The 26,394-nt window shown below is 43.1% G+C and overlaps 1 protein-coding gene across 1 annotated transcript in view; it reads right to left on the bottom strand.

Annotated features, from left to right (window-relative positions):
• LOC109875786 (collagen alpha-1(XI) chain-like) overlaps positions 1 to 26,394 on the bottom strand; it is a 241,229-nt gene that overhangs the window by 53,677 nt on the left and 161,158 nt on the right. Inside the window, 7 exon segments of the mRNA XM_031836411.1 lie at positions 654 to 707; positions 2,914 to 2,967; positions 3,133 to 3,186; positions 3,316 to 3,369; positions 10,964 to 11,071; positions 11,197 to 11,304; positions 18,457 to 18,672. Coding sequence (XP_031692271.1) covers positions 654 to 707; positions 2,914 to 2,967; positions 3,133 to 3,186; positions 3,316 to 3,369; positions 10,964 to 11,071; positions 11,197 to 11,304; positions 18,457 to 18,672 — 648 coding nt within the window.

Below are 26,394 nucleotides of genomic sequence, written 5' to 3'. Positions count from 1 at the left end.
ATATTCTGTTATAATCTCCACCCGGCACAGCCAGAAGAGGACATGCCACCCCTCAGAGCCTGGTTCCTCTCTAGGTTTCCTCCTAGGTTCTGGCCTTTCTAGGGAGTTTTTCCTAGCCACCGTGCTTCTACACCTGCATTGCTTGCTGTTTGGGGTTTTATGCTGGGTTTCTGTACAGCACTTTGTGACATCGGCTGATGTAAAAAGGGCTTTATAAATACATTTGATGGATGGATTGATGTTAAAAGGTACTGAGCTGCCTGAACTACACCGTCACAAACATGTTAAAAGGTAGACGATGTGTACTATATTTAGTCTGTTAAGAGCGTCTGTTAACAGTTCGTGAAGTGACTCAGCTTGGCGGTTTTACCGTGGAACGTTGGCCAACAGCACACTGAGAACCACGCTGTGACACTGGCCCGTCAGTAGCAACACAGCACCAGCAATTACTACCACCTCACATCACTAACAGCACTTGCCATGTCTCTGTGTTGTTATTCAGTTTTATGTGAGGTCTTATGAAGTAGATTCGCTGTACATAATCATAGTTCTGGTAATAGGGGAATACACAAACACATGATGATGACTTGGATGATAGATTATTATAGTAACACGGTCGAGGACAAACAGACACACTGAAAAAATACACTTACTCCAGTACCGGGCTCTCCAGAGGTTCCAGGGTTGCCAGTTTCACCGTTTTCACCCTGAAAATGAAAACGCACCATGTTAGAATCTCTACCGTGATCGACACCCTTATGAATACATTATCTACTATATTACATTACCTTTATGAACACATTATCCTGTTGTAAACACAATCCTATGACATAGTAATTACATTATCCTGATACACTATTGATTATGCTTGACTGTATCTACTGTATCTTGCCTATGCCTATGTAGTTTTGGAATTGTTAGCTAGATTACTTGTTGGTTATTACTGCATTGTCGGAACTAGAAGCACAAGCATTTCGCAACACTCGCATTAACATCTGCTAACCATGTGTATGTGATAAATAACATTTGATTTGATTTGATTACATTGCCATGATGCCCTAATGATTACATTCCCCAGATCACCTAATGATTACATTACCCCGATGCCCTAATGATTACATTACCCCGATGCCCTAATGATTACATTACCCCGATACCCTAATGATTACATTCACCCTATGCCCTGATGATTACATTACCCCGATGCCCTAATGATTACATTACCCTGATACCCTAATGATTACATTACCCCGATGCCCTGATGCTTACATTACCCCGATGCCCTGATGCTTACATTACCCCGATGCCCTGATGCTTACATTACCCCGATGCCATAATGATTACATTACCCTGATGCCCTAATGATTACATTACCCTGATTCCATAATGATTACATTACCCCGGTGATTGCATTACCCCGATGCCCTGGTGATTACATTACCCCGATGCCCTGGTGATTACATTACCCGGATACCCTAATGATTACATTACCCCGATGATTACTTTACCCTGATACCATGGTGATTACATTACCCTGATGATTACATTACCCCGATGCCCTGATGGTTACGTTACCCCGATACCCTAATGATTACATTACCCCGATGCCCTAATGATTACATTACCCTGATACCATGATGATTACATTACCCCGGTGCCCTGATGATTACATTACCCTGATACCCTAATGATTACATTACCCTGATGCCCTAATGATTACATTGCCCTGATACCATGATGAATACTTTACCCTGATGCCCTAATGATTACATTACTCTGATGAACTAATGATTACATTGCCCTGATACCATGATGATTACTTTACCCTGATACCCTAATGATTACATCGTCATGTTGTCAAAACATTCTTAGGACTTTAGAATGATATGAGTAGTACTATATTTTTCTAGTGGATGTTGAGTGTCATTGTGTTGAGCTCCTGAGCACCATTAATATAGGCTGGTCAGAATGCCCTCTCAGAGCACTGGTAACCTTCCACAGATATGTTTCATATTCTGTTGCATTAAGTATTGATGCTGTCAGATGGTATTAAAATGGAGGAGTGCTGTTGGAACTGTTGTAAAATCTGTATTAAAAGTGTCAGATCAATAACTCAGAACACAGGCTGCCATAGGAAATTCATTACTTCAGGATTGGTGGCTCGCCTGTGGGACGCTTGAGCTAACGTAGGTTAATGCGATTAGCATGAGGTTGTAAGTAACAAGAACATTTCCCAGGACGTAGACATATCTGATATGGGCAGAAAGCTTCAATTCTTGTTCACCTAAATGCACTGTCCAATTTACAGTAGCTATTACAGTCAAAATACCATGCTATTGTTTGAGGAGAAATACCATGCTATTGTTTGAGGAGAGGCACAGTTTTGAACATGACAAGTTATTAATAAATTGAGTAGTCTTGATACAACATTTTGAACAGAAACACAATGGTTCATTGGATCAGTCTAAAACTTTGTACATGCACTGCTGCCATCTAGTGGCCAATATCTAAATTGCACCTGGGCTGGAATAATACATTATGGCCTTTCTCTTTCATTTCAAAGATGATGGTACAGAAAAAAACATGATGGTTGTTTTTTTCTTTGTATTATCTTTTACCAGGTCTCATGTGTTATATTTTCCTATGTTCCTTTCACATTTCCACAAACGTCAGTGTTTCCTTTGAAATGGTATGAAGAATATGCATATCCTTGCTTCAGGGCCTGAGCTACAGGCAGTTAGATTTGGCGAAAATTGGGGGAAAAAAGGGTCCGATCCTTAAGCGTTTGGAGCCCTGGAGGTCAGTGAACTGGGGAGAAGGGATGGGTTAGAAGGAGGGATGTTGACTGGATGTCCATCCCAGAGATGGACTCCAGACTACAGTGGCCATCTTGTGATGGGCACACGCTCTCACCTTCTCACCCACGCCTCCCATAGCACCCACACCACCGGGAGGACCTTGTGCACCCTAACAGGAAACAGAGAAGAAGAGAGAGGAGTCAGCGTTCATTGCCTCAGTTATCATACCTGGCAGTTTAAGCAGGCAGACGCATACTACAGTATTTCACATTGACATGCACAGTCACATATGGTAATGTGACAATGAGTTATCAACATGTGGTCCTGTACGTACATCAGCTCCACTAGGACCCTGGGCACCTCTGGGACCAGGGGGACCAGGAGGACCCTGTAAAGAGACAACAGGAACAGGAAGTGGGTCAACAGGAAGTAAATATTTCACATTTCAATAGAAGATAGAAAACTATTTATTTGAAAAGTGATTAAAAAAAACAATTTGTGTTGATTGTTTGATCACCATCGGACCGACGTCGCCATTCTCCCCCTTCTCGCCTGGAGGTCCAGGAAGACCCTGTGGTCAGACGGAAACAAACAAGCACACTTAAAATGATTCTGGTTTAGCTTGAGGAAAACATGCAGGCGTAACAACAAAAACAACTAAGCAAATAACCTCAAAGTGTAGTTTTAGCATTTTTAAAATGTAACTTTGCATTTGGTTTATGATGGTTCATTGGACAGTGACATTTGTGTGTTAGGTGTATTGTAGCTTTTAGTGCACCTCTTGGGTAAACGGTATAAAGTGAACACGCAGTTAGCGAAGCCCTTCGCTCTGTCAGATTCAACAGCAAAGGATTGCTAAAAACCAAATGACATTCAGTGTCCTAAGTAATCACCAATTAGACTTTATGGCCAGTCTCTCATGTCTCTATTACTCATCTGCTATTAACTCTGTTACAACAAGCTATCTTCTTCAAATACCTACGCCCCAAGATAACTTATCTTCCTCAAATACCTTCGCCCAAAGACAAGCTATCTTCCCCAAATACCTATTCCCCAAGACAAGCTAACTTCCTCAAATACCTACGCCCCAAGACAAGCTAATGTCCTCAAATACCTACGCCCCAAGACAAGCTAATGTCCTCAAATACCTACGCCCCAAGACAAGCTATCCTCCTCAAATACCTATGCCCCAAGACAAGCTACCTTCCTCAAATACCTACGCCCCAAGACAAACTATCTTACTCAAATACCTACACACCAAGATAACCTATATTCCTCAAATACATGAGCCCCAAGGGAAGAAACTGAGGCTGACAGACTGTTTGTGTGTGTGAGTGTATGTGTTTGAGCATGTGTCTGTGTGTCTATGTGTGTGAATGTGTGTGCGTCTGTGTGTCCATCAGTGTGTGTGTGTGTGTCCATTAGCTTCTGTGTGTCTGTATGCTGATTTGTCACCCTGGTGTGGAACACTCATCGGAGCGGAGGTCTCGTCAGCCAGAGGTCATAAACAGAAACACTCATTATGCACCACAGTGTGGAGGAAGGAGAGTGCGTTCAATGGTCTAGGAATGAATTAAATAGCAATGGAAGTGAATTACACCCAATTAAAAGTCAATTGAATTGAATAGCTGAGAAGATAACGTTTATTATACCTATCAGCAAGGAACACAGACTGAGACCAACGTCTCTTTTACAGCTGGGCCCTGCGTATACATGTTTACACATACAGTTTAGGTACAATGATTAAGAAACTACACAAGACAAACTAAACCATCACAGATAACACACACAAATACAGCAACAGATTATTACATGTACACACAGGTTATTCCCCTCACAGGTTATTCCCCTAACAGGTTATTCCCCTCACAGGTTATTCCCCTCACAGGTTATTCCCCTCACAGGTTATTCCCCTCACAGGTTATTCCCCTAACAGGTTATTCCCCTCACAGGTTATTCCCCTCACAGGTTATTCCCCTCACAGGTTATTCCCCTCACAGGTTATTCCCCTCACAGGTTATTTCCCTAACAGATTATTCCCCTAAAGGTTATTCTCCGAACAGGTTATTCTCCTAACAGGTTATTCCCCTAACAGATTATACCCCTACCAGGTTATTCCCCTAACAGATTATACCCCTAACAGGTTATTCCCCTAAAGGTTATTTTCCTAACAGGTTATTCCCCTAAAGGTTATTTTCCGAACAGGTTATTCTCCTAACAGGTTATTCCCCTAACAGATTATACCCCTACCAGGTTATTCCCCTCACAGGTTATTCCCCTCACAGGTTATTCCCCTCACAGGTTATTCCCCTCACAGGTTATTCCCCTCACAGGTTATTCCCCTCACAGGTTATTCCCCTAACAGATTATTCCCCTAAAGGTTATTTTCCTAACAGGTTATTCCCCTAACAGGTTATTCTCCGAACAGGTTATTCTCCTAACAGGTTATTCCCCTAACAGATTATACCCCTACCAGGTTATTCCCCTAACAGATTATACCCCTAGCAGGTTATTCCCCTAAAGGTTATTTTCCTAACAGGTTATTCCCCTAAAGGTTATTTTCCGAACAGGTTATTCTCCTAACAGGTTATTCCCCTAACAGATTATACCCCTACCAGGTTATTCCCCTAACAGATTATACCCCTAACAGGTTATTCCCCTAAAGGTTATTTTCCGAACAGGTTATTCCCCTAACAGGTTATTCTCCTAACAGGTTATTCCCCTAACAGATTATACCCCTAACAGGTTATTCCCCTAACAGATTATACCCCTAACAGGTTATTCCCCTAACAGGTTATTCCCCTAAAATATTATTTTCCTAACAGGTTATTCCCCTCACAGGTTATTCCCCTAACAGATTATTCCCCTAAAGGTTATTTTCCTAACAGGTTATTCCCCTAACAGGTTATTCTCTGAACAGGTTATTCCCCTAACAGGTTATTCCCCTCACAGGTTATTCCCCTCACAGGTTATTCCCCTCACAGGTTATTCCCCTCACAGGTTATTCCCCTCACAGGTTATTCCCCTAACAGATTATTCCCCTAAAGGTTATTTTCCTAACAGGTTATTCCCCTAACAGGTTATTCTCCGAACAGGTTATTCTCCTAACAGGTTATTCCCCTAACAGATTATACCCCTACCAGGTTATTCCCCTAACAGATTATACCCCTAACAGGTTATTCCCCTAAAGGTTATTTTCCTAACAGGTTATTCCCCTAAAGGTTATTTTCCGAACAGGTTATTCCCCTAACAGGTTATTCTCCTAACAAGTTATTCCCCTAACAGATTATTCCCCTAACAGATTATACCCCTAACAGGTTATTCCCCTAACAGATTATACCCCTAACAGGTTATTCCCCTAACAGATTATTCCCCTAAAGGTTATTTTCCTAACAGATTATTCCCCTAAAGGTTATTTTCCTAACAGGTTATTCCCCTCACAGGTTATTCCCCTAACAGATTATTCCCCTAAAGGTTATTTTCCTAACAGGTTATTCCCCTAACAGGTTATTCTCCTAACAGGTTATTCCCCTAACAGATTATACCCCTACCAGGTTATTCCCCTAACAGATTATACCCCTAACAGGTTATTCCCCTAAAGGTTATTTTCCTAACAGGTTATTCCCCTAAAGGTTATTTTCCGAACAGGTTATTCCCCTAACAGGTTATTCCCCTAACAGGTTATTCTCCTAACAGGTTATTCCCCTAACAGATTATACCCCTACCAGGTTATTCCCCTATCAGATTATACCCCTAACAGGTTATTCCCCTAAAGGTTATTTTCCTAACAGGTTATTCCCCTCAAGGTTATTTTCCGAACAGGTTATTCCCCTAACAGGTTATTCCCCTAACAGGTTATTCCCCTAACAGGTTATTCTCCTAACAGGTTATTCTCCTAACAGGTTATACCCCTAACAGGTTATTCCCCTAACAGATTATACCCCTAACAGGTTATTCCCCTAACAGGTTATTTTCCTAACAGGTTATTCCCCTAAAGGTTATTTTCCGAACAGGTTATTCCCCTAACAGGTTATTCCCCTAACAGGTTATTCTCCTAACAGGTTATTCTCCTAACAGGTTATTCTCCTAACAGATTATACCCCTAACAGGTTATTCCCCTAACAGATTATACCCCTAACAGGTTATTCCCCTAACAGGTTATTCCCCTAACAGGTTATTCCCCTAACAGCACAAGAACTTGCATTACCCGAAACAGTTACAAGCAATACAAAAATAAAACTCTTCCAATAATTGTTTAATGGGCAACAGGGGGACAAGAGTCTCAGTTTAGTCTGCAGGCTATTCCATAGGCAAGGAGCGTAACAGGAAAAGGCAGCCATACCCAACTCTGTGGAAATCGCATGGGCCTCAAGTGTAATCCATGCTTGAGACCTGGTTTTAGGAATTATAATTATAATGTTGATGAGTGATGTTAAATAAGAAGATAGCCTTTTACAAAGTTTGTTCACATGCATTTTAAAAGACAGTTTATCATCCAACCATATCCCTATGTATTCCCTATGTATTCCCTATGTATTCCCTATGTATTTATATGCAGAGACCTGATTCATTCGAAGAGCCATCTACGGCGGTAAGTGTAAATGTATTTTTAACCAACTTTTTGAACCTATTAAAAATCATAAAATGTGTTTTCTTTGCATTTAAAACAAGTTTCAGGAGTAAAAATACTCTTGAATTGTCTTAAAATCTGTCTCCAGCTGCGATAATGCTTGGTCAGCCGTTGAAGCAATAGAGTACATGACAGTGTCATCAGCATATAGATGAATTTTACACTTCTTTTTTTTGAGATCAGCTTAGTATTGCGGAAAGATTGTTGCTTCCATCAATGTAATTGTCTGCATCATGTGCAATCCCCCATATATTTTTTGGGGGTAAATATATATATATATATATATATATATCAGAAAAGTGAGTACACCACTCACATTTTTGTAAATATTTGAGTATATCATTTCATGTGACAACACTGAAGAAATGACACTTTGCTACAATGTAAAGTAGTGAGTGTACAGCTTGTTTAACAGTGTAAATTAGCTGTCCACAGCCATTAATGTCTAAACCGCTGGCAACCAAAGTGAGTATACCCCTAAGTGAAAATGTCCAAATTGGGCCCAAAGTGTCAATATTTTGTGTGGCCACCATCATTTACCAGCACTGCCTTAAGCCTCTTGGGTATGGAGTTCACCAGAGCTTCACAGGTTGCCACTGGAGTCCTCTTCCACTCCTCCATGACGACATCACTGAGCTGGTGGATGTTAGAGACCTTGCACTCCTCCACCTTCCATTTGAGGATTCCCCAAGATGCTCAATAGGGTTTAGGTCTGGAGACATGCTTGGCCAGTCCATCACCTCTACCCTCGGCTTCTTTAGCAAGGCAGTGGTCGTCTTGGAGGTGTGTTTGGGGTCATTATCATGTTGGAATACTTCCCTGCGGCCCAGTCTCCGAAGGGAGGGGATCAATGCTCTGCTTCAGTATGTCACAGTACATGTTGGCATTCATGGTTCCCTGATTGAACTGTAGCTCCCCAGCAGCACGGCAGCAAGGCAGCACGGCAGCATGTACACTGTTATACAAGCTGCACACTCCCTACTTTACATTGTAGCAAAGTGTCATTTCTTCAGTGTTGTCACATGAAAAGATATACTCAAATATTTATAACAATGTGAGGGGTGTACTCACTTTTGTGATATACTATATATATATATATATATATATATATATATATATATATATATATATATATATATATGCATATATATATATATATATGCATACAAATACACATATATACATACCTATATATACATATATATTCTATTTGTAACAGTGTTATTTCACAAAACTTCTGAACCTATATTTTACACTTTCTTTCCTCATCACCGATATTGCTCATTTAGAGTGTAAACAGTAATGGACCAAGTGTAGAACCTTGTGGGACCCCTTTTACCAACTCCAATGGCTCTGACTGGATGCCGTGGACTCTAACAGCCTGGCCTCTATCCTTTAGATAGTCATGAAACCAATGACAAGGCATCCAATCCCAGTCCTTTTGATGACAGCTTACCCAAAAGTATTGCATGGTCTACAGTGTCAAAAAGCTTTAGACAAATCTATGAACAAGGCGGCACAGTACTTTCTATTATCTAGGGCACTAGTAATATAATTTACAACACGTACAGTGGCCGAGGTGGTAGGTCGGTGTTTAGGTCTGAAGCCAGATTGATTACTAGAAAGAGTATTGTTAACAGTTAAAAATGATTGTAGTTGCCTATTCACCAATGACTCTAGAATCTTAGCCAAACAGGAGAGCTTAGAGATGGGCTGATAATTATCCAACTCACTACCATCACCTCCCTTGAGGAGAGGTAAAACAAAAGCTGTTTTCCAAGATTTAGGAATCTTTCCTACGACTAATATTTGATTAAAGATATGCGTCACTGCACTAGCAATGATAGGTGCCACACACTTGAGTAAATATGGATCCAGATTGTCAGCGCTTAATGATTTCTTAGACTCTATAGCAGATAGTACAGACGAGACCTCATCTTCTGTGACTTTTTGGAACTTATAAACCGGCCTACTGTTTTCCCATGATCCTGGGTCAGGATCATGTTGGCCATTTTTTATTTCAAAAAGAAAACCATCAGAAATAAAGTGCAGAAAGATGAGATTGCTCCTGGAGACTAGCGGGCATTGTCTATATACATCCATCAAGACAATGACCCCGGTTTAACAAACTGCTAATTCATTTTGCTCATAAAGACAATTCCTGTACTGTACAACACATTCCCTTACATTGATGAGTTACAAGCAAACTCAGGACAACACCTAACCATATCCTCTCTTTAGGAATCACACCTCTTTAGGAATCTCTTTAGGAACCATCTCTCTAGGTATCATCTCTCTATGTATCATCTCTTTAGGAATCATATCTCTTTAGGAATCCTCTCTCTTTAGGTATAATCTCTTTAGGAATCATCTCTTTAGGAATCATCTCTCTATGTATCATCTCTCTAGTTATCATCTCTCTAGGAATCATCTCTTTAGGTATCATCTCTTTAAGAATCATCTCTTTAGGTATCATCTCTCTAGTTATCATCTCTCTAGTTATCATGTCTCTAGGAATCCTCTCTTTAGGTATCTCCTCTCTAGGTATCATCCCTTTAGGATTAATCTCTTAAGGAATCATCTCTCTATGTATCATCTCTCTAGTTATCATCTCTCTGTGTATCATCTCTCTAGTTATCTCTTTAGGAATCATCTCTTTAGGTATCATCTCTATGTATCATCTCTCTAGTTATCATCTCTCTAGTTATCATCTCTCTAGTTATCATCTCTTTAGGAATCATCTCTTTAGGAATCATCTCTTTAGGTATCCTCTCTTTAGGTATCTTCTCTCTAGGTATCTTCTCTCTAGGAATCAACTCTTTAGTTATCATCTCTCTAGGTATCTTCTCTTTAGGTATAATCTCTTCAGGTATCATCTCTCTAGGTATCTTCTCTCTAGGTATCATCTATTTAGTAATCATCTCTCTAGGAATCATCTCTCTAGGAATCATCTCTTTAGGAATCATCTCTCTAGCTATCATCTCTCTAGGAATCATCTCTCTAGGAATCATCTTTCTAGCTATCATCTCTCTAGCTATCATCTCTTTAGAAATCATCTCTCTAGGAATCATCTCTATGCTCTCAAGTTGCTGAAAACTATTGTGAAGAAACAGATCATTTACCTCTGGCATTTCACAACGAAAAGGATTTCTATTTGGTCTTTAATGGCGGTATTTTAATATTGACGGATAAAACAGCCAGTGGCCAATGAATGGGACTATGGGTCAGCACAACGTCAGAAGACAACACAGCACATGACAGACCCCGTTAAGACTCACAGAGACAATGAAAACATCCAACTGTGTTGCTGTGCATGACTGCCAGTGGGCTCCATGGTTAAGCCTGTGTGTGTGTGCATACTGAATGTGTGCGTGTGCGTGCGCACGCGTGTGTGTGTGTGCACGCGTGTGTGTGTGCATATGTGTGACTGTGTGTGAAGAAGAAGGGGGGGTTACTAATTGCAAAGAGTGTGACTTTTCACATGTCATAAAGCCAATACACTATAGAGGTGATGGCTAGGTGTGTGAGGGTTCACCTGCAGACCGATGGGACCAGGGGGCCCGGGGAAACCTCTGGATCCTTCGTCTCCCTTCTGTCCGAACATCCCCTGCTGACCCCTGGGACCGGGCTCTCCATCACCTCCCTGAGGACACAGTGACCATGGTAACACACTGATGGAGCTAATGGCAAAGCGGTATGACGTACAGCTGAGTGCCTTTCAATGGGGCTAAGGTGGGTTCAAGGCTGGACAGAGACAGAGATACTTACTGCAGGTCCAAGAGCACCGAAGGGACCCTGGAGACCAGCTGGACCGGGAGGACCCTGTTCCCCCTTGTCTGCTTTGCTTCCCTTCTGACCTGGCTCTCCAACCTCTCCCTGGGACACACAGGACACACGTCACACATCACACAGGACACACACTAGAGGTCGACCGATTAATCGGAATGGCCGATTCATTTTGGTATTTTTGGACACCGATTTTTTTTATATATGCATATATTTTGACACCTTTATTTAACCAGGTAGGCAAGTTGAGATGAGAAATTAACATGCACTGCATCGATTATATGCAACGCAGGACACGCTAGATAAACTAGTAATATCATCAACCATGTGTAGTTAACTAGTGATTATGTGAAGATTGACTATATTAACTAAATATATACTTGGGTATTGATTTTAAAGAAAGGCATTGATAGTTATGGTTAGGTTTGGTGCAACGACAGTGCTAAATCATCACCCGTTTGGCGAAGTAGGCTGTGATTCGATTTTATTTATTTATTTATTTTACCTTTATTTAACTAGGGAAGTCAGTTAAGAACACATTCTTATTTTCAATGACGGCCTGGGAACAGTGGGCTCACTGCCTTGTTCAGGGGCAGAACAACAGATTTTTACCTTGTCAGCTCGGGGATTCGTTATTGCAACCTTCCCAGTTACTAGTCCAACCCTCTAACCACCTGCCTTACATTGCACTCCATGAGGAGCCTGCGTGGCAGGCTGACTACCTGTTTACGCGAGGGCAGCAAGATGCCAAAGTAAGTTGCTAGCTAGCATTAAACTTATAAAAAACAATCAATCTTCACATAATCACTAGTTAACTACACATGGTTGATGATATTACTAGTTTATCTAGCGTGTCCTGCGTTGCATATAATCGATGCAGTGCATGTTAATTTCTCATCTCAACTTGCCTACCTGGTTAAATAAAGGTAAAATAAATAAATAAATAAAATCGAATCACAGCCTACTTCGCCAAACGGGTGATGATTTAGCACTGTCGTTGCACCAAACCTAACCATAACTATCAATGCCTTTCTTTAAAATCAATACCCAAGTATATATTTAGTTAATATTGCCTGCTAACATGAATTTCTTATAATTAGGGAAATTGTGTCACTTCTCTTGCGTTCTGTGCGACAGAGTCAGGGTATATGCAGCAGTTTGGGCCGCCTGGCTCGTTGCGAACTGTGTGAAGACCATTTATTCCTAACAAAGACTGTAATTAATTTGCCAGAATTGTACATTATTATGACATAACATTGAAGGTTGTACAATTTAACAGCAGTATTTAGACTTGGGGATGCCACCCCTTAGATAAAATAAGGAACGGTTCCGTATTTCACTGAAAGAAAACACGTTTTGTTTTCGAATTGAATGTTTACGGATTCGACCATGTTAATGACCAAAGGCTCGTATTTCTGTGTGTTATTATGTTATAATTATGTTATAAAAGCTGGAGACTTTTACCTCCCTCACCAACTTCAAACATCTGCTATCTGAGCAACTAACCCGATCGCTGCAGCTGTACATAGTCCATCAGTAAATAGCCCACCCAATTTAACTACCTCATCCCCATACTGTTTATATTTATTTAGTTTTCTGCTCTTTTGCACACCAATATCTCTACCTGCACATGACCATCTGATCATTTATCACTCCAGTGTTAATCTGCAAAATTGTAATTATTCGCCTACCGCTTCATGCCTTTTGCACACAATGTATATAGACTCTCTTTTTTCATTCTACTGTGTTATTGACATGTTTATTGTTTACTCCATGTGTAACTCTCCATGTGTTGTCTGTTCACACTGCTATGCTTTATCTTGGCCAGGTCTCAGTTGTAAATGAGAACTTGTTCTCAACTAGCCTACCTGGCTAAATAAAGGTAAAATAAAAAAATTATAATAATTAAGTCTATGATTTGATATTTGATAGAGCAGTCTGACTGAGCGATGGTAGGCAGCAGCAGGCTCGTAAGCATTCATTCAAACAGCACTTTTGTGCGTTTTGCCAGCAGCTCTCCGCAATGCTTCAAGCATTGAGCTGTTTATGACTTCAAGCCTATCAACTCCCGAGATTAGGCTGGTGTGACCGATGTGAAATGGCTAGCTAGTTAGCGGGGTGCGCGCTAATAGCGTTTCAATCGGTGACGTCACTCGCTCTGAGACTTGGAGTAGTTGTTCCCCTTGCTCTGCATGGGTAATTTTTTAAAATTTTTTATTTTACCTTTATTTAACCAGGTAGGCAAGTTGAGAACAAGTTCTCATTTACAATTGCGACCTGGCCAAGATAAAGCAAAGCAGTTCGACAGATAAAACGACACAGAGTTACACATGGAGTAAAAACAAACATACAGTCAATAATGCAGTATAAACAAGTCTAAATACAATGTGAGCAAATGAGGTGAGAAGGGAGGTAAAGGCAAAAAAGGCCAAGATGGCAAAGTAAATACAATATAGCAAGTAAAATACTGGAATGGTAGTTTTGCAATGGAAGAATGTGCAAAGTAGACATAAAAAAAATAATGGGGTGCAAAGGAGCAAAATAAATAAATAAATAAAAATTAAATACAGTTGGGAAAGAGGTAGTTGTTTGGGCTAAATTATAGGTGGGCTATGTACAGGTGCAGTAATCTGTGAGCTGCTCTGACAGTTGGTGCTTAAAGCTAGTGAGGGAGATAAGTGTTTCCAGTTTCAGAGATTTTTGTAGTTCGTTCCAGTCATTGGCAGCAGAGAACTGGAAGGAGAGGCGGCCAAAGAAAGAATTGGTTTTGGGGGTGACTAGAGAGATATACCTGCTGGAGCGTGTGCTACAGGTGGGAGATGCTATGGTGACCAGCGAGCTGAGATAAGGGGGGACTTTACCTAGCAGGGTCTTGTAGATGACATGGAGCCAGTGGGTTTGGCGACGAGTATGAAGCGAGGGCCAGCCAACGAGAGCGTACAGGTCGCAATGGTGGGTAGTATAAGGGGCTTTGGTGATAAAACGGATTGCACTGTGATAGACTGCATCCAATTTGTTGAGTAGGGTATTGGAGGCTATTTTGTAAATGACATCGCCAAAGTCGAGGATTGGTAGGATGGTCAGTTTTACAAGGGTATGTTTGGCAGCATGAGTGAAGGATGCTTTGTTGCGAAATAGGAAGCCAATTCTAGATTTAACTTTGGATTGGAGATGTTTGATATGGGTCTGGAAGGAGAGTTTACAATCTAACCAGACACCTAAGTATTTGTAGTTGTCCACGTATTCTAAGTCAGAGCCGTCCAGAGTAGTGATGTTGGACAGGCGGGTAGGTGCAGGCAGCGATCGGTTGAAGAGCATGCATTTAGTTTTACTTGCATTCAAGAGCAATTGGAGGCCATGGAAGGAGAGTTGTATGGCATTGAAGCTTGCCTGGAGGGTTGTTAACACAGTGTCCAGAGAAGGGCCGGAAGTATACAGAATGGTGTCGTCTGCGTAGAGGTGGATCAGGGACTCACCAGCAGCAAGAGCGACCTCATTGATGTATACAGAGAAGAGAGTCGGTCCAAGAATTGAACCCTGTGGCACCCCCATAGAGACTGCCAGAGGTCCGGACAGCAGACCCTCCGATTTGACACACTGAACTCTATCAGAGAAGTAGTTGGTGAACCAGGCGAGGCAATCATTTGAGAAACCAAGGCTGTCGAGTCTGCCGATGAGGATATGGTGATTGACAGAGTCGAAAGCCTTGGCCAGATCAATGAATACGGCTGCACAGTAATGTTTCTTATCGATGGCGGTTAAGATATCGTTTAGGACCTTGAGCGTGGCTGAGGTGCACCCATGACCAGCTCTGAAACCAGATTGCATAGCAGAGAAGGTATGGTGAGATTCGAAATGGTCGGTAATCTGTTTGTTGACTTGGCTTTCGAAGACCTTAGAAAGGCACGGTAGGATAGATATAGGTCTGTAGCAGTTTGGGTCAAGAGTGTCCCCCCCTTTGAAGAGGGGGATGACCGCAGCTGCTTTCCAATCTTTGGGAATCTCAGACGACACGAAAGAGAGGTTGAACAGGCTAGTAATAGGGGTGGCAACAATTTCGGCAGATAATTTTAGAAAGAAAGGGTCCAGATTGTCTAGCCCGGCTGATTTGTAGGGGTCCAGATTTTGCAGCTCTTTCAGAACATCAGCTGAATGGATTTGGGAGAAGGAGAAATGGGGAAGGCTTGGGCGAGTTGCTGTTGGGGGTGCAGTGCTGTTGTCCGGGGTAGGAGTAGCCAGGTGGAAAGCATGGCCAGCCGTAGAAAAATGCTTATTGAAATTCTCAATTATGGTGGATTTATCAGTGGTGACAGTGTTTCCTATCTTCAGTGCAGTGGGCAGCTGGGAGGAGGTGTTCTTATTCTCCATGGACTTTACAGTGTCCCAGAACTTTTTTGAGTTAGTGTTGCAGGAAGCAAATTTCTGCTTGAAAAAGCTAGCCTTGGCTTTTCTAACTGCCTGTGTATAATGATTTCTAGCTTCCCTGAACAGCTGCATATCACGGGGGCTGTTCGATGCTAATGCAGAACGCCATAGGATATTTTTGTGTTGGTTAAGGGCAGTCAGGTCTGGGGAGAACCAAGGGCTGTATCTGTTCCTGGTTCTAAATTTCTTGAATGGGGCATGTTTATTTAGGATGGTTAGGAAGGCATTTAAAAAAAATATCCAGGCATCCTCTACTGACGGGATGAGATCAATATCCTTCCAGGATACCCCGGCCAGGTCGATTAGAAAGGCCTGCTCGCAGAAGTGTTTCAGGGAGCGTTTTACAGTGATGAGTGGCGGTCTGACCGCTGACCCATTACGGATGCAGGCAATGAGGCAGTGATCGCTGAGATCTTGGTTGAAGACAGCAGAGGTGTATTTAGAGGGGAAGTTGGTTAGGATGATATCTATGAGGGTGCCCGTGTTTAAGGTTTTGGGGAGGTACCTGGTAGGTTCATTGATAATTTGTGTGAGATTGAGGGCATCAAGTTTAGATTGTAGGATGGCTGGGGTGTTAAGCATGTTCCAGTTTAGGTCGCCTAGCAGCACGAACTCTGAAGATAGATGGGGGGCAATCAGTTCACATATGGTGTCCAGAGCACAGCTGGGGGCAGAGGGTGGTCTATAGCAGGCGGCAACGGTGAGAGACTTGTTTTTAGAGAGGTGGATTTTTAAAAGTAGAAGTTCAAATTGTTTGGGTACAGACCTGGATAGTAGGACAGAACTCTGCAGGCTATCTTTGCAGTAGATTGCAACACCGCCCCCTTTGGCAGTTCTATCTTGTCTGAAAATGTTGTAGTTTGGAATTAAAATGTCTGAGTTTTTGGTGGTCTTCCTAAGCCAGGATTCAGACACAGCTAGAACATCCGGGTTGGCAGAGTGTGCTAAAGCAGTGAATAGAACAAACTTAGGGAGGAGGCTTCTAATGTTAACATGCATGAAACCAAGGCTATTACGGTTACAGAAGTCGTCAAAAGAGAGCGCCTGGGGAATAGGAGTGGAGTGGAGTGGAGTGATGCTTCGAGGGTGGTTGTTGTCGTTGTGTTCCTGGTTCGAGCCCAGGTAGGAGCAAGGAGAGGGACGGAAACTGTACTGTTACACTGGCAATACTAAAGTACTAAATTGAAATACAAATGGTATAGAGAGAAAAAGTCCTATAATTCCTATAATAACTACAACCTAAAACTTCTTACCTGGGAATACTGAAGTATCATGTTAAAAGGAACCAGCAGCTTTCATATGTTCTCATGTTCTGAGCAAGGAACTTAAACGTTAGCTTTATTACATGGCACATATTGCACTTTTACTTTCTTCTCCAACACTTTGTTTTTACATGATTTAAACCAAATTGAACATGTTTCATTATTTATTTGAGGCTAAATTGATTTATTTATGTATTATATTAAGTTAAAATAAGTGTTCATTCAGTATTGTTGTAACTGTCATTATTACAAATACACTTTCAAAAAGCGGCACAATAATCGGTATCGGCGATTTGGTCCTCCAATAATCGGTATCGGCGATTTGGTCCTCCAATAATCGGTATATACGTTGTTGGTCCTCCATTAAATCGGTATCGGCGTTTTGGTCCTCCAATAATCGGTATCTAACACACACACACACACACACACACACACACACACACACACACACACACATCACACAGGACACACACACACATCACACAGGGCACACACACACATCCCACAGGACACACACACATCACACAGTCACACACATAACACAGGACACACACGCATAACACAGGAAACACACATCCCACAGGACACACACACATAACCCACACATATAACACACACACATAACACAGACACACACACAACACAGGACACACACACATAACCCACACACATCCCACAGGACACACACACATAACACACACATATAACACAGACACACACACCCCACAGGACACACACATAACGCACACACACATAACACACACATATAACACACGACACACACACATAGGACACACACACACATCACACAGGGCACACACATCTACAATAACACCTACTTCAAAATGTCAACCTTGTATATAAAAAAACACTTGTCAGTGTATTGGCAAATTTGTTAATTACCTGCAAAATGTATGTGCAATTACAAATACAAGTGATGCATGGTGTTGGAGTTTAGCTGGATGATTTTTGATGGTTTACTACAACATACTGTATGATTGGCAGCTTAATAGACTGGCTGGATTGTAACCTTCTGGGAGAAAGCAGGAGATAAATCAGATACAGTTTTTACCCTTTATATATCTTCTAAGTGCAGTTTGTTTAAGATGAGGATATGCAGACAGAGAGAGACAGAGAGAGAGACAGAGAGAGACATAGACAGAGAGAGACATAGACAGAGAGAGACATAGACAGAGACATAGACAGAGAGAGAGACAGAGAGAGACATAGACAGAGAGAGACATAGACAGAGAGAGACAGAGAGAGACATAGACAGAGAGAGACAGAGAGAGACAGAGAGACATAGAGAGAGACATACAGAGACAGAGACATACAGAGACAGAGACATACAGAGACATACACAGACATACAGAGACAGAGACATACAGAGACATACAGAGACAGAGACATACAGAGACAGAGAGAGAGACATACAGAGAGACAGAGAGAGAGAGACAGAGAGACAGAGATAGACAGACAGACAGACAGACAGACAGACAGACAGACAGACAGACAGACAGACAGACAGACAGAGAGCGATGGGGAGGGTACTAACCTTGTCACCGTCCTCTCCGGGTGGACCCTGAGGTCCGGCAGGGCCAGGCAGACCCACTGGGCCTTGGACTCCGTCACGACCAGATGGTCCCTGGGGACCTTTCTCACCAGGCCCTCCCTTCTCTCCAGCAGGCCCTGGGGGCCCCTGAGAGCCAGTTCTACCAGACAGACCGATTGGGCCAGCAGGTCCAGCACCACCTCTCTCACCAGGAGAGCCCTGTGATGGAGAGAGAGAGGGAATGAGAGAGAGAGATGGAGAGAAAGAAGTCAAACACACTTTAAAGATAATGATTGAGGAAATATTCAAATTCATAGTTCTGAGTTTTTAATGTGGGGTGAAATATTATAATATAATATACCGGGGCGGCAGGTAGCCTAGTGGTTAGAGTGTAGAGGCAGGTAGCCTAGTGGTTAGAGTGTAGAGGCGGCAGGGTAGCCTAGTGGTTAGAGTGTAGAGGCGGCAGGTAGCCTAGTGGTTAGAGTGTAGAGGTGGCAGGGTAGCCTAGTGGTTAGAGTGTAGAGGCGACAGGTAGCCTAGTGGTTAGAGTGTAGGCGTGGCAGGGTAGCCTAGTGGTTAGAGTGTAGAGGTGGCAGGGTAGCCTAGTGGTTAGAGTGTAGAGGCGGCAGGTAGCCTAGTGGTTAGAGTGTAGAGGAGGCAGGTAGCCTAGTGGTTAGAGTGTAGAGGTGGCATGTATCCTAGTGGTTAGAGTGTATAGGCAGCAGGGTAGCCTAGTGGTTAGAGTGTAGAGGCAGCAGGGTAGCCTAGTGGTTAGAGTGTAGAGGCAGCAGGGTAGCCTAGTGGTTAGAGTGTAGAGGCAGCAGGGTAGCCTAGTGGTTAGAGTGTAGAGGCGGCAGGTAGCCTAGTGGTTAGAGTGTAGAGGTGGCATGTATCCTAGTGGTTAGAGTGTAGAGGCAGCAGGGTAGCCTAGTGGTTAGAGTGTAGAGGCAGCAGGGTAGCCTAGTGGTTAGAGTGTAGAGGCAGCAGGGTAGCCTAGTGGTTAGAGTGTAGAGGCAGCAGGGTAGCCTAGTGGTTAGAGCGTTGGACTAGTAACCGAAAGGTTGCAAGATTGAATTCCCGAGCTGACAAGGTACAAATCTGTCGTTCTGCCCCTGAACAGACAGGTAACCCACTGTTTCTAGGCCGTCATTGAAAATAAGAATTTGCTCTTAATTGACTTGCCTAGTTAAATTCATGTTAAAAACTATATATATCAGTCGGAATCCAACATTAGAATGATTAAAATACCACCGCTGATGGCTTCTACCTCGATGGAAAATATAAACCTTTTTCAGAAGCACTGTATGATCCAGCCAGTATCAAACGTAGAAAACGACAATATAGTACGGGTCATTTCTGAAGAGAGGGGGTCTCGCTTTTAGTCACTCATAGCCATTCTCCCTTTTCTTTAGAAGCATTATCATTAGCTAGCCTCTCCTCTCTGAGCAGAACTGAGCAGCAGGTCTCAGAGAGATTGAGGGAGAGAGGCGGAAGGGAGCAGGCAGTCTGGCAGGTAGTCTTAATCTAGCCCTGAGGAGTGATCTGACTACTGAGTGTGGAACTGACTGACTGCTGAAGTCTTCAGGGCTCTTCTCTTCACATGCTGCCTCTGCCTGGTGCACAGCAAGCGAATGTTCCAACAGGGAGGGAGGCTGTCGGTGTCGCCTGGAGCTCAGTTAGTGCTAGTGAATATGGCTATATCCCAACAACACTATGGGCTCGGGGTGTGTGCCTATACCCTTATATAGCTGGTCTTTCTTGTCTCCTTTCCTCAGGGAGAAGTATAGATAGTCTGTGTAAAATCAAATCACATTTTTATTGGTCACATACAAATGGTTAGCAGATGTTAATGCGAGTGAAGGGAAATGCTTGTGCTTCTAGTTCCAACAGTGCAGTAATATCCAAATAATTATCTAACAATTCCCAACAACTACCTAATACACCCAAATCTAACAAGTAATCAAACAAAACTAAAGGGGTGAATGAGAATATGTACATATAAATATATGAATGAGCGATGGCCGAGCGGGATAGGCAAGGTGCAGTAGATTGTATAAAATACAGTATATAATGTGATATGAGTAATGTACAGTGGCTCGCGAAAGTATTCACCATCCTTCTCAATATTCCTATTTTGTTGCCTTACATCCTGGAATTAAAATAGATTTTTTGGGGGGGGTTGTATGATTTTTATTTACACAACATGCCTACCACTTGGAAGATGCAAAATATTTTTTATTGTGAAACAAACAAGAAATAAGACACAAAAAAAATGGAAAACTTGAGCGTGCATAACTATTCACCCCCCCCCCCCCCCACAAAGTGAATACTTTGTAGAGCCACCTTTTGCAGCAATTACAGGTGCAAGTCTCTTGGGCTATGTCTCTATGAGCTTGGCACATCTAGCCACTGGGATTTTTGCTCATTCTTCAAGGCAAAACTGCTCCAGCTCCTTCAAGTTGGATGGGTTCAGCTGCATCAATATTTAAGTCATAAAACAGATTCTCAATTGGATTGAGGTCTGGGCTTTGACTAGGCCATTCCAATACATTTAATGTTTCCCCTTAAACCACTCGAGTGTTGCTTTAGCAGTATGCTTAGGGTCATCGTCCTGCTGGAAGGTGAACCTCTGTCCCAGTCTCAAATCTCTGGAAGACTGAAACAGGTTTCCCTCAAGAACATTCCTGTATTTAGCACCATCCATCATTCCTTCAATTCTGACCAGTTTCCCAGTCCCTGCCAATGAAAAACATCCCCACAGCACGATGCTGCCACCACCTGTAACGTTCTGACCTTAGTTCCTTTTTTATGTCTTTGTGTTAGGTTGATCAGGGCGTGAGTTGGGGTGGGTAGTCTATGTTCTTTTTTCTATGTTATATTTCTATGCGTTTGGCCTAGTACGGTTCTCAATCAGAGGCAGGTGTCATTCGTTGTCTCTGATTAAGTATCATACTAAGGGAGCCTGTTTTCCCCATTTTGGTTGTGGGTGTTTAATTTCTGTTTAGTGTCTGTTCACCTGGCAGAACTGTTTCATTTTCTCTTCGTTATTATTTTGTGTAGTGTTCAGTTTGTTCAATTAAAACATGACGAACACTTACCATGCTGCATTTTGGTCATTGTCTCCTTCCACCAAAGAGAAGCTTTACAGAATCACCCACCACAACCGGACCAAGCAGCGTGGTAACCAGGAGCAGAGGGTTCTGGACTCCTGGACATGGGAGGAGATTTTGGACGGAAAGGGACCCTGGGCACAGGCTGAGGAATATCGCCAAAGCCGAGTGGCGGCATTATGAGGAGTTGACACGGCTGGCAAGGAAGCCCGAGAGGCAGCCCCAAAAATGTATTGGGGTGGTCACACGGGGAGTGTGGCTAAGTCAGGTAGGAGACCTGAGCCAACTCCCCGTGCTTTCCGTGGAGAGAGGTGGATCGGGCAGGCACCGTGTTATGCCGTGAGGCGCACGGTGTCCCCAGTGCACAGGCATAGCCTGGTGCGCTACATCGCAGCTCCTCGTATCGGCCGGGCTAGAGTGGGCATCGAGACAGGAGCTATGAAGCCGGCTCAGCGCATCTGGTCTCCAGTGCGTCTCCTTGGCCCGGGGTATATGGCACCAGCCCTACGCACGGTGTCCCCAGTTCGCCAGCTCAGCCCAGTGTGGTCTGTTCCACCCCGGCGCACTTGCCGGGCTACGGGGAGTATCCAGCCAAGACAGGTTATGCAGGCTCGGTGCTCGAGGCCTGCAGTGCGCCTCCACGGTCTGGTCCATCCGGTGCCTCCTCCACGTACCAGGCTGTCTCTCCGTCTCCTCCCTCCTGTCCAGCACTTCCAGAGTCTCCCTCCTGTCCAGCGCTTCCAGAGTCTCCCTCCTGTCCAGCGTTGCCAAAGCCTCCAGTCTGTCCTGAGCTGCCAGAGCCGCCCATCAGTCAGGAGCTGCCAGAGCCGCCCTTCACTACGGCGCTGCCGGAGTCTCCCGCCTGTCCGGCGCTGCCGGAGTCTCCCGCCTGTTCGGCGCTGCCGGAGTCTCCCGCCTGTCCGGCGCTGCCAGAGTCTCCCGCCTGTCCGGCGCTGCCAGAGTCTCCCATCTATTCGGGGCTCGCTGCAAGGGTCCCCAGTCCGAGTTCGCGGCGAGGGTCGCTGCTCCAAAGGCGCCACTTAAGTGGGCCAAGACTATGGTGGAGTGGGGTCCACGTCCCACGCCAGAGCCGCCACCGCGGACGGACACCCACCCATACCCTCCCCTATAGGTTCAGGTGTTGTGGCCGGAGTCTGCACCTTTGGGGGGGGGGGGGGGGGGTACTTGTCACGTTCTGACCTCAGTTCCATTTTTATGTCTTTGTGTTAGGTTGGTCAGGGTGTGAGTTGGGATGGGTAGTCTATGTTCCTTTTTCTATGTTGTGGTTATGTGTTTGGCCTAGTATGGTTCTCAATCAGAGGCAGGTGTCGTTCGTTGTCTCTGATTGAGAATCATACTTAGGCAGCCTGTTTCCCCATTTTGGTTGTGGGTGTTTAATTTCTGTTTATTTTTCTCTTCGTTGTTGTTTTGTGTAGTGTTCAGTTTGTTCAATTAAAACATGATGAACACTTACCACGCTGCATTTTGGTCATCCTCTCCTTCCACCAACGAGAAGCACTACACCACCACCATGCTTCACTGTGGGGATGGTATTCTTGGGGTAATGGGATGTGTTGGGTTTGCATCAGACATAGTGTTTTCCTTGATGGCCAAAAAGCTCAATTTGATCTCATCTGATTAGAGTACTTTCTTTCATATGTTTGGGGAGTCTCCCACATGCCTTTTGGCGAATACCAAACATGTTTGCTAATTGTTTTAAAGTGGTCCTATGGACAGATACTCCAATCTCCATTGTGGAGCTTTGCAGCTCCTTCAGGGTTATCTTTGGTCTGAGTTTTGGTGGGCGGCCCTCTCTTGGCAGGTTTGCTGTGGTGCCATATTCTTTCCATTTAAAAAAAATCAGTGGGATGTTGAAAGTTTCTGATATTTTTTTTATAACCCAACCCTGATGTGTACTTCTCCACAACTGTGTCCCTGAACTGTTTGGAGAGCTCCTTGGTCTTCATAGTGCTGCTTGCTTGGTGGTGCCCCTTGCTTAGTGGTGTTGCAGACTCTGGGGCCTTTCAGAAAATGTGACTATATACTGAGATCATGTGACAGATCATGTGACACTTAGTTTGCACACAGGTGGACTTCTGAAGGTAAATGGTTGAACCATATTTTATTTAGGGGCTTCATAGCAAATGGGTGAGTACATATGCACGCACCAGTTTTCCGTTTATTTATTTAAAAAAAAAAATACACGTTTTTTTTTTTTTTCACTTCACCAATTTGGACTATTTTGTGTCTGTCCATTACATGAAATCCAAATAAAAATCAAGTTAAATGACAGGTTGTAAGGCAATAAAATAGGAAAAACGCCAAGGGGGATGAATAGTTTTGCAAGGCCCTGTAATATATGTAAACATTATTTAAAGTGGCTTTGTTTAAAGTGACTAGTGATCCATTGTTTAAAGTGGCTAGTGATCCATTGTTTAAAGTGACTAGTGATCCATTGTTTAAAGTGGCTAGTGATCCATTGTTTAAAGTGACTAGTGATCCATTGTTTAAAGTGACTAGTGATCCATTGTTTAAAGTGACTAGTGATCCATTGTTTAAAGTGACTAGTGATCCATTGTTTAAAGTGACTAGTGATCCATTGTTTAAAGTGACTAGTGATCCATTGTTTAAAGTGACTAGTGATCCATTGTTTAAAGTGGCTAGTGATCCATTGTTTAAAGTGACTAGTGATCCATTGTTTAAAGTGACTAGTGATCCATTGTTTAAAATGACTAGTGATCCATTGTTTAAAGTGGCTAGTGATCCATTGTTTAAAGTGACTAGTGATCCATTGTTTAAAGTGACTAGTGATCCATTGTTTAAAGTGACTAGTGATCCATTTATTAAAGTGTCCAGTGTGTCCACTAGATCGACTTTTAATGTTCTCTCGGATCAGGTAACGAAGAGAAGGAAGCAAGGTGAGAGCTGCAGTGTGCTGTAGAGTGTTGGGACACATCCTGTCTGACTGGCTGTGTACGTAGCTCAGTGGCACTACAAGTGGCAGGTTGGGAAGGGGAGGGAGGTGGTGTAGAGTGTTGGGACACATCCTGTCTGACTGGCTGTGTACGTAGCTCAGTGGCACTACAAGTGGCAGGTTGGGAAGGGGAGGGAGGTGGTGTAGAGTGTTGGGACGCATCCAGTGGTGGCAGGTTGGGAGATCTCCTCTGAATCGTGACACTAACCAGGTTTACATCCACAGTTTTTATGTGAGTAAAGTCATACCATATAAAAACCTATTTTGTTTAGGTAAAATCAAATCAAATCAAATTTATATAGCCCTTCATACATCAGCTGATATCTCAAAGTGCTGTACAGAAACCCAGCCTAAAACCCCAAACAGCAAGCAATGCAGGTGTAGAAGCACGGTGGCTAGGAAAAACTCCCTAGAAAGGCCAAAACCTAGGAAGAAACCTAGAGGAACCAGGCTATGTGGGGTGGCCAGTCCTCTTCTGGCTGTGCCGGGTCGAGATTATAACAGAACATGGCCAAGATGTTCAAATGTTCATAAATGACCAGCATGGTCGTATAATAATAATAAGGCAGAACAGTTGAAACTGGAGCAGCAGCACGGTCAGGTGGAAGTTGAAACTGGAGCAGCAGCACGGTCAGTAAAATGGTATAAACGCAGACAGATAATGTGTTCATTCAACATCGTTTTGTGTCGTAAAATATTATTATGCAAGAAATAAACTTGGAGTCACATGATAATATGGTGTGTGGTCCTTCCACTACGACTTAGAAAACCATGCAGTTTATTAGGCTACAGTTGAAATGAGTTATAATGAACTTCACAGGGTGTTGAAAGGGCAAGATGATGAGCTAGATGCTCCTTTTCAATAAATATCGAGGGTCTTATTCTGATGACACGATGGTCGAGGCTTGACTGCCGTTTGACAAATTAAAAATATACTCGCTCTTATCCATAATAATCTCATCACGAAGACGTAGACTAGACAACCCGCACTGTTTCTGTGAGCTGTTGGCACATTTGCTATTTAACGCAAAAGTGTTTGTTACAAAACTAGCGGTAGAGTTGAAAATGCGATGGAAACACATTGAACTTTCGATTTTTATTCGATTTTAATTCAACACATGAAAACTTAAGGGGAAAAAGTACATTTTGTTTGCACTATGACACCACACACTGCAATAAGTGTGCTTGGCGGAAACACGTCACTGGTGGAAAAATGCACATATTTTCTTTAATGCCGATTTATAGAATATTCACATGGAAATCTGTCGCCAAATGGATGGAAACCTATCGTGATTGTCAACAGTGAACCTGCAAAATAAGCATTTCAATGTACTGTGCACCGTGTGACTCCTGTGCATATGACAAACAAACTGCACCGGACTTGGGAGTGTCTGGATGCTTAGACAGCGGGGTGAGTCAGTATGGAGTGGACCCAGGCTCTCGTTCACCTCACAGGCTGGGAGCAGAGCACATCACAGATGGGCCGGTAGTAAACAATCCCAATTTTTTATTTCACTTCCTGCATGACCGCTTCACATTAGGTATTTCTAACTTCTCTTGCGACTGACCCCAAGAAATCACAATGTTAAGTCAAACACTGACTTCCCAGAAGCAGGGTATGCATTGGAATCATTGCTACTGGAAATAGCAATATGTTACATTGAATTAATTTCATATCAGTATAACAATCATGTTTTCCTCAAACAGTCTAATTCAGTCCACCCGAAGACCACCCTCACATGTCTGGTCTAATCTTTGAGCCCACTGTCAAGCTATCTAAAGAGACATTACACTGTGACAATATGAATCGAGTGTATGTTCAGACGTTAAGACGAAGCAATTAGAAAATCAGGACCC

Source organism: Oncorhynchus kisutch, linkage group LG11 (genome assembly GCF_002021735.2).
Source record: "Oncorhynchus kisutch isolate 150728-3 linkage group LG11, Okis_V2, whole genome shotgun sequence".
Lineage (NCBI taxonomy): Eukaryota > Metazoa > Chordata > Actinopteri > Salmoniformes > Salmonidae > Oncorhynchus > Oncorhynchus kisutch.
This window is presented reverse-complemented; position numbering and strand designations above follow the sequence as displayed.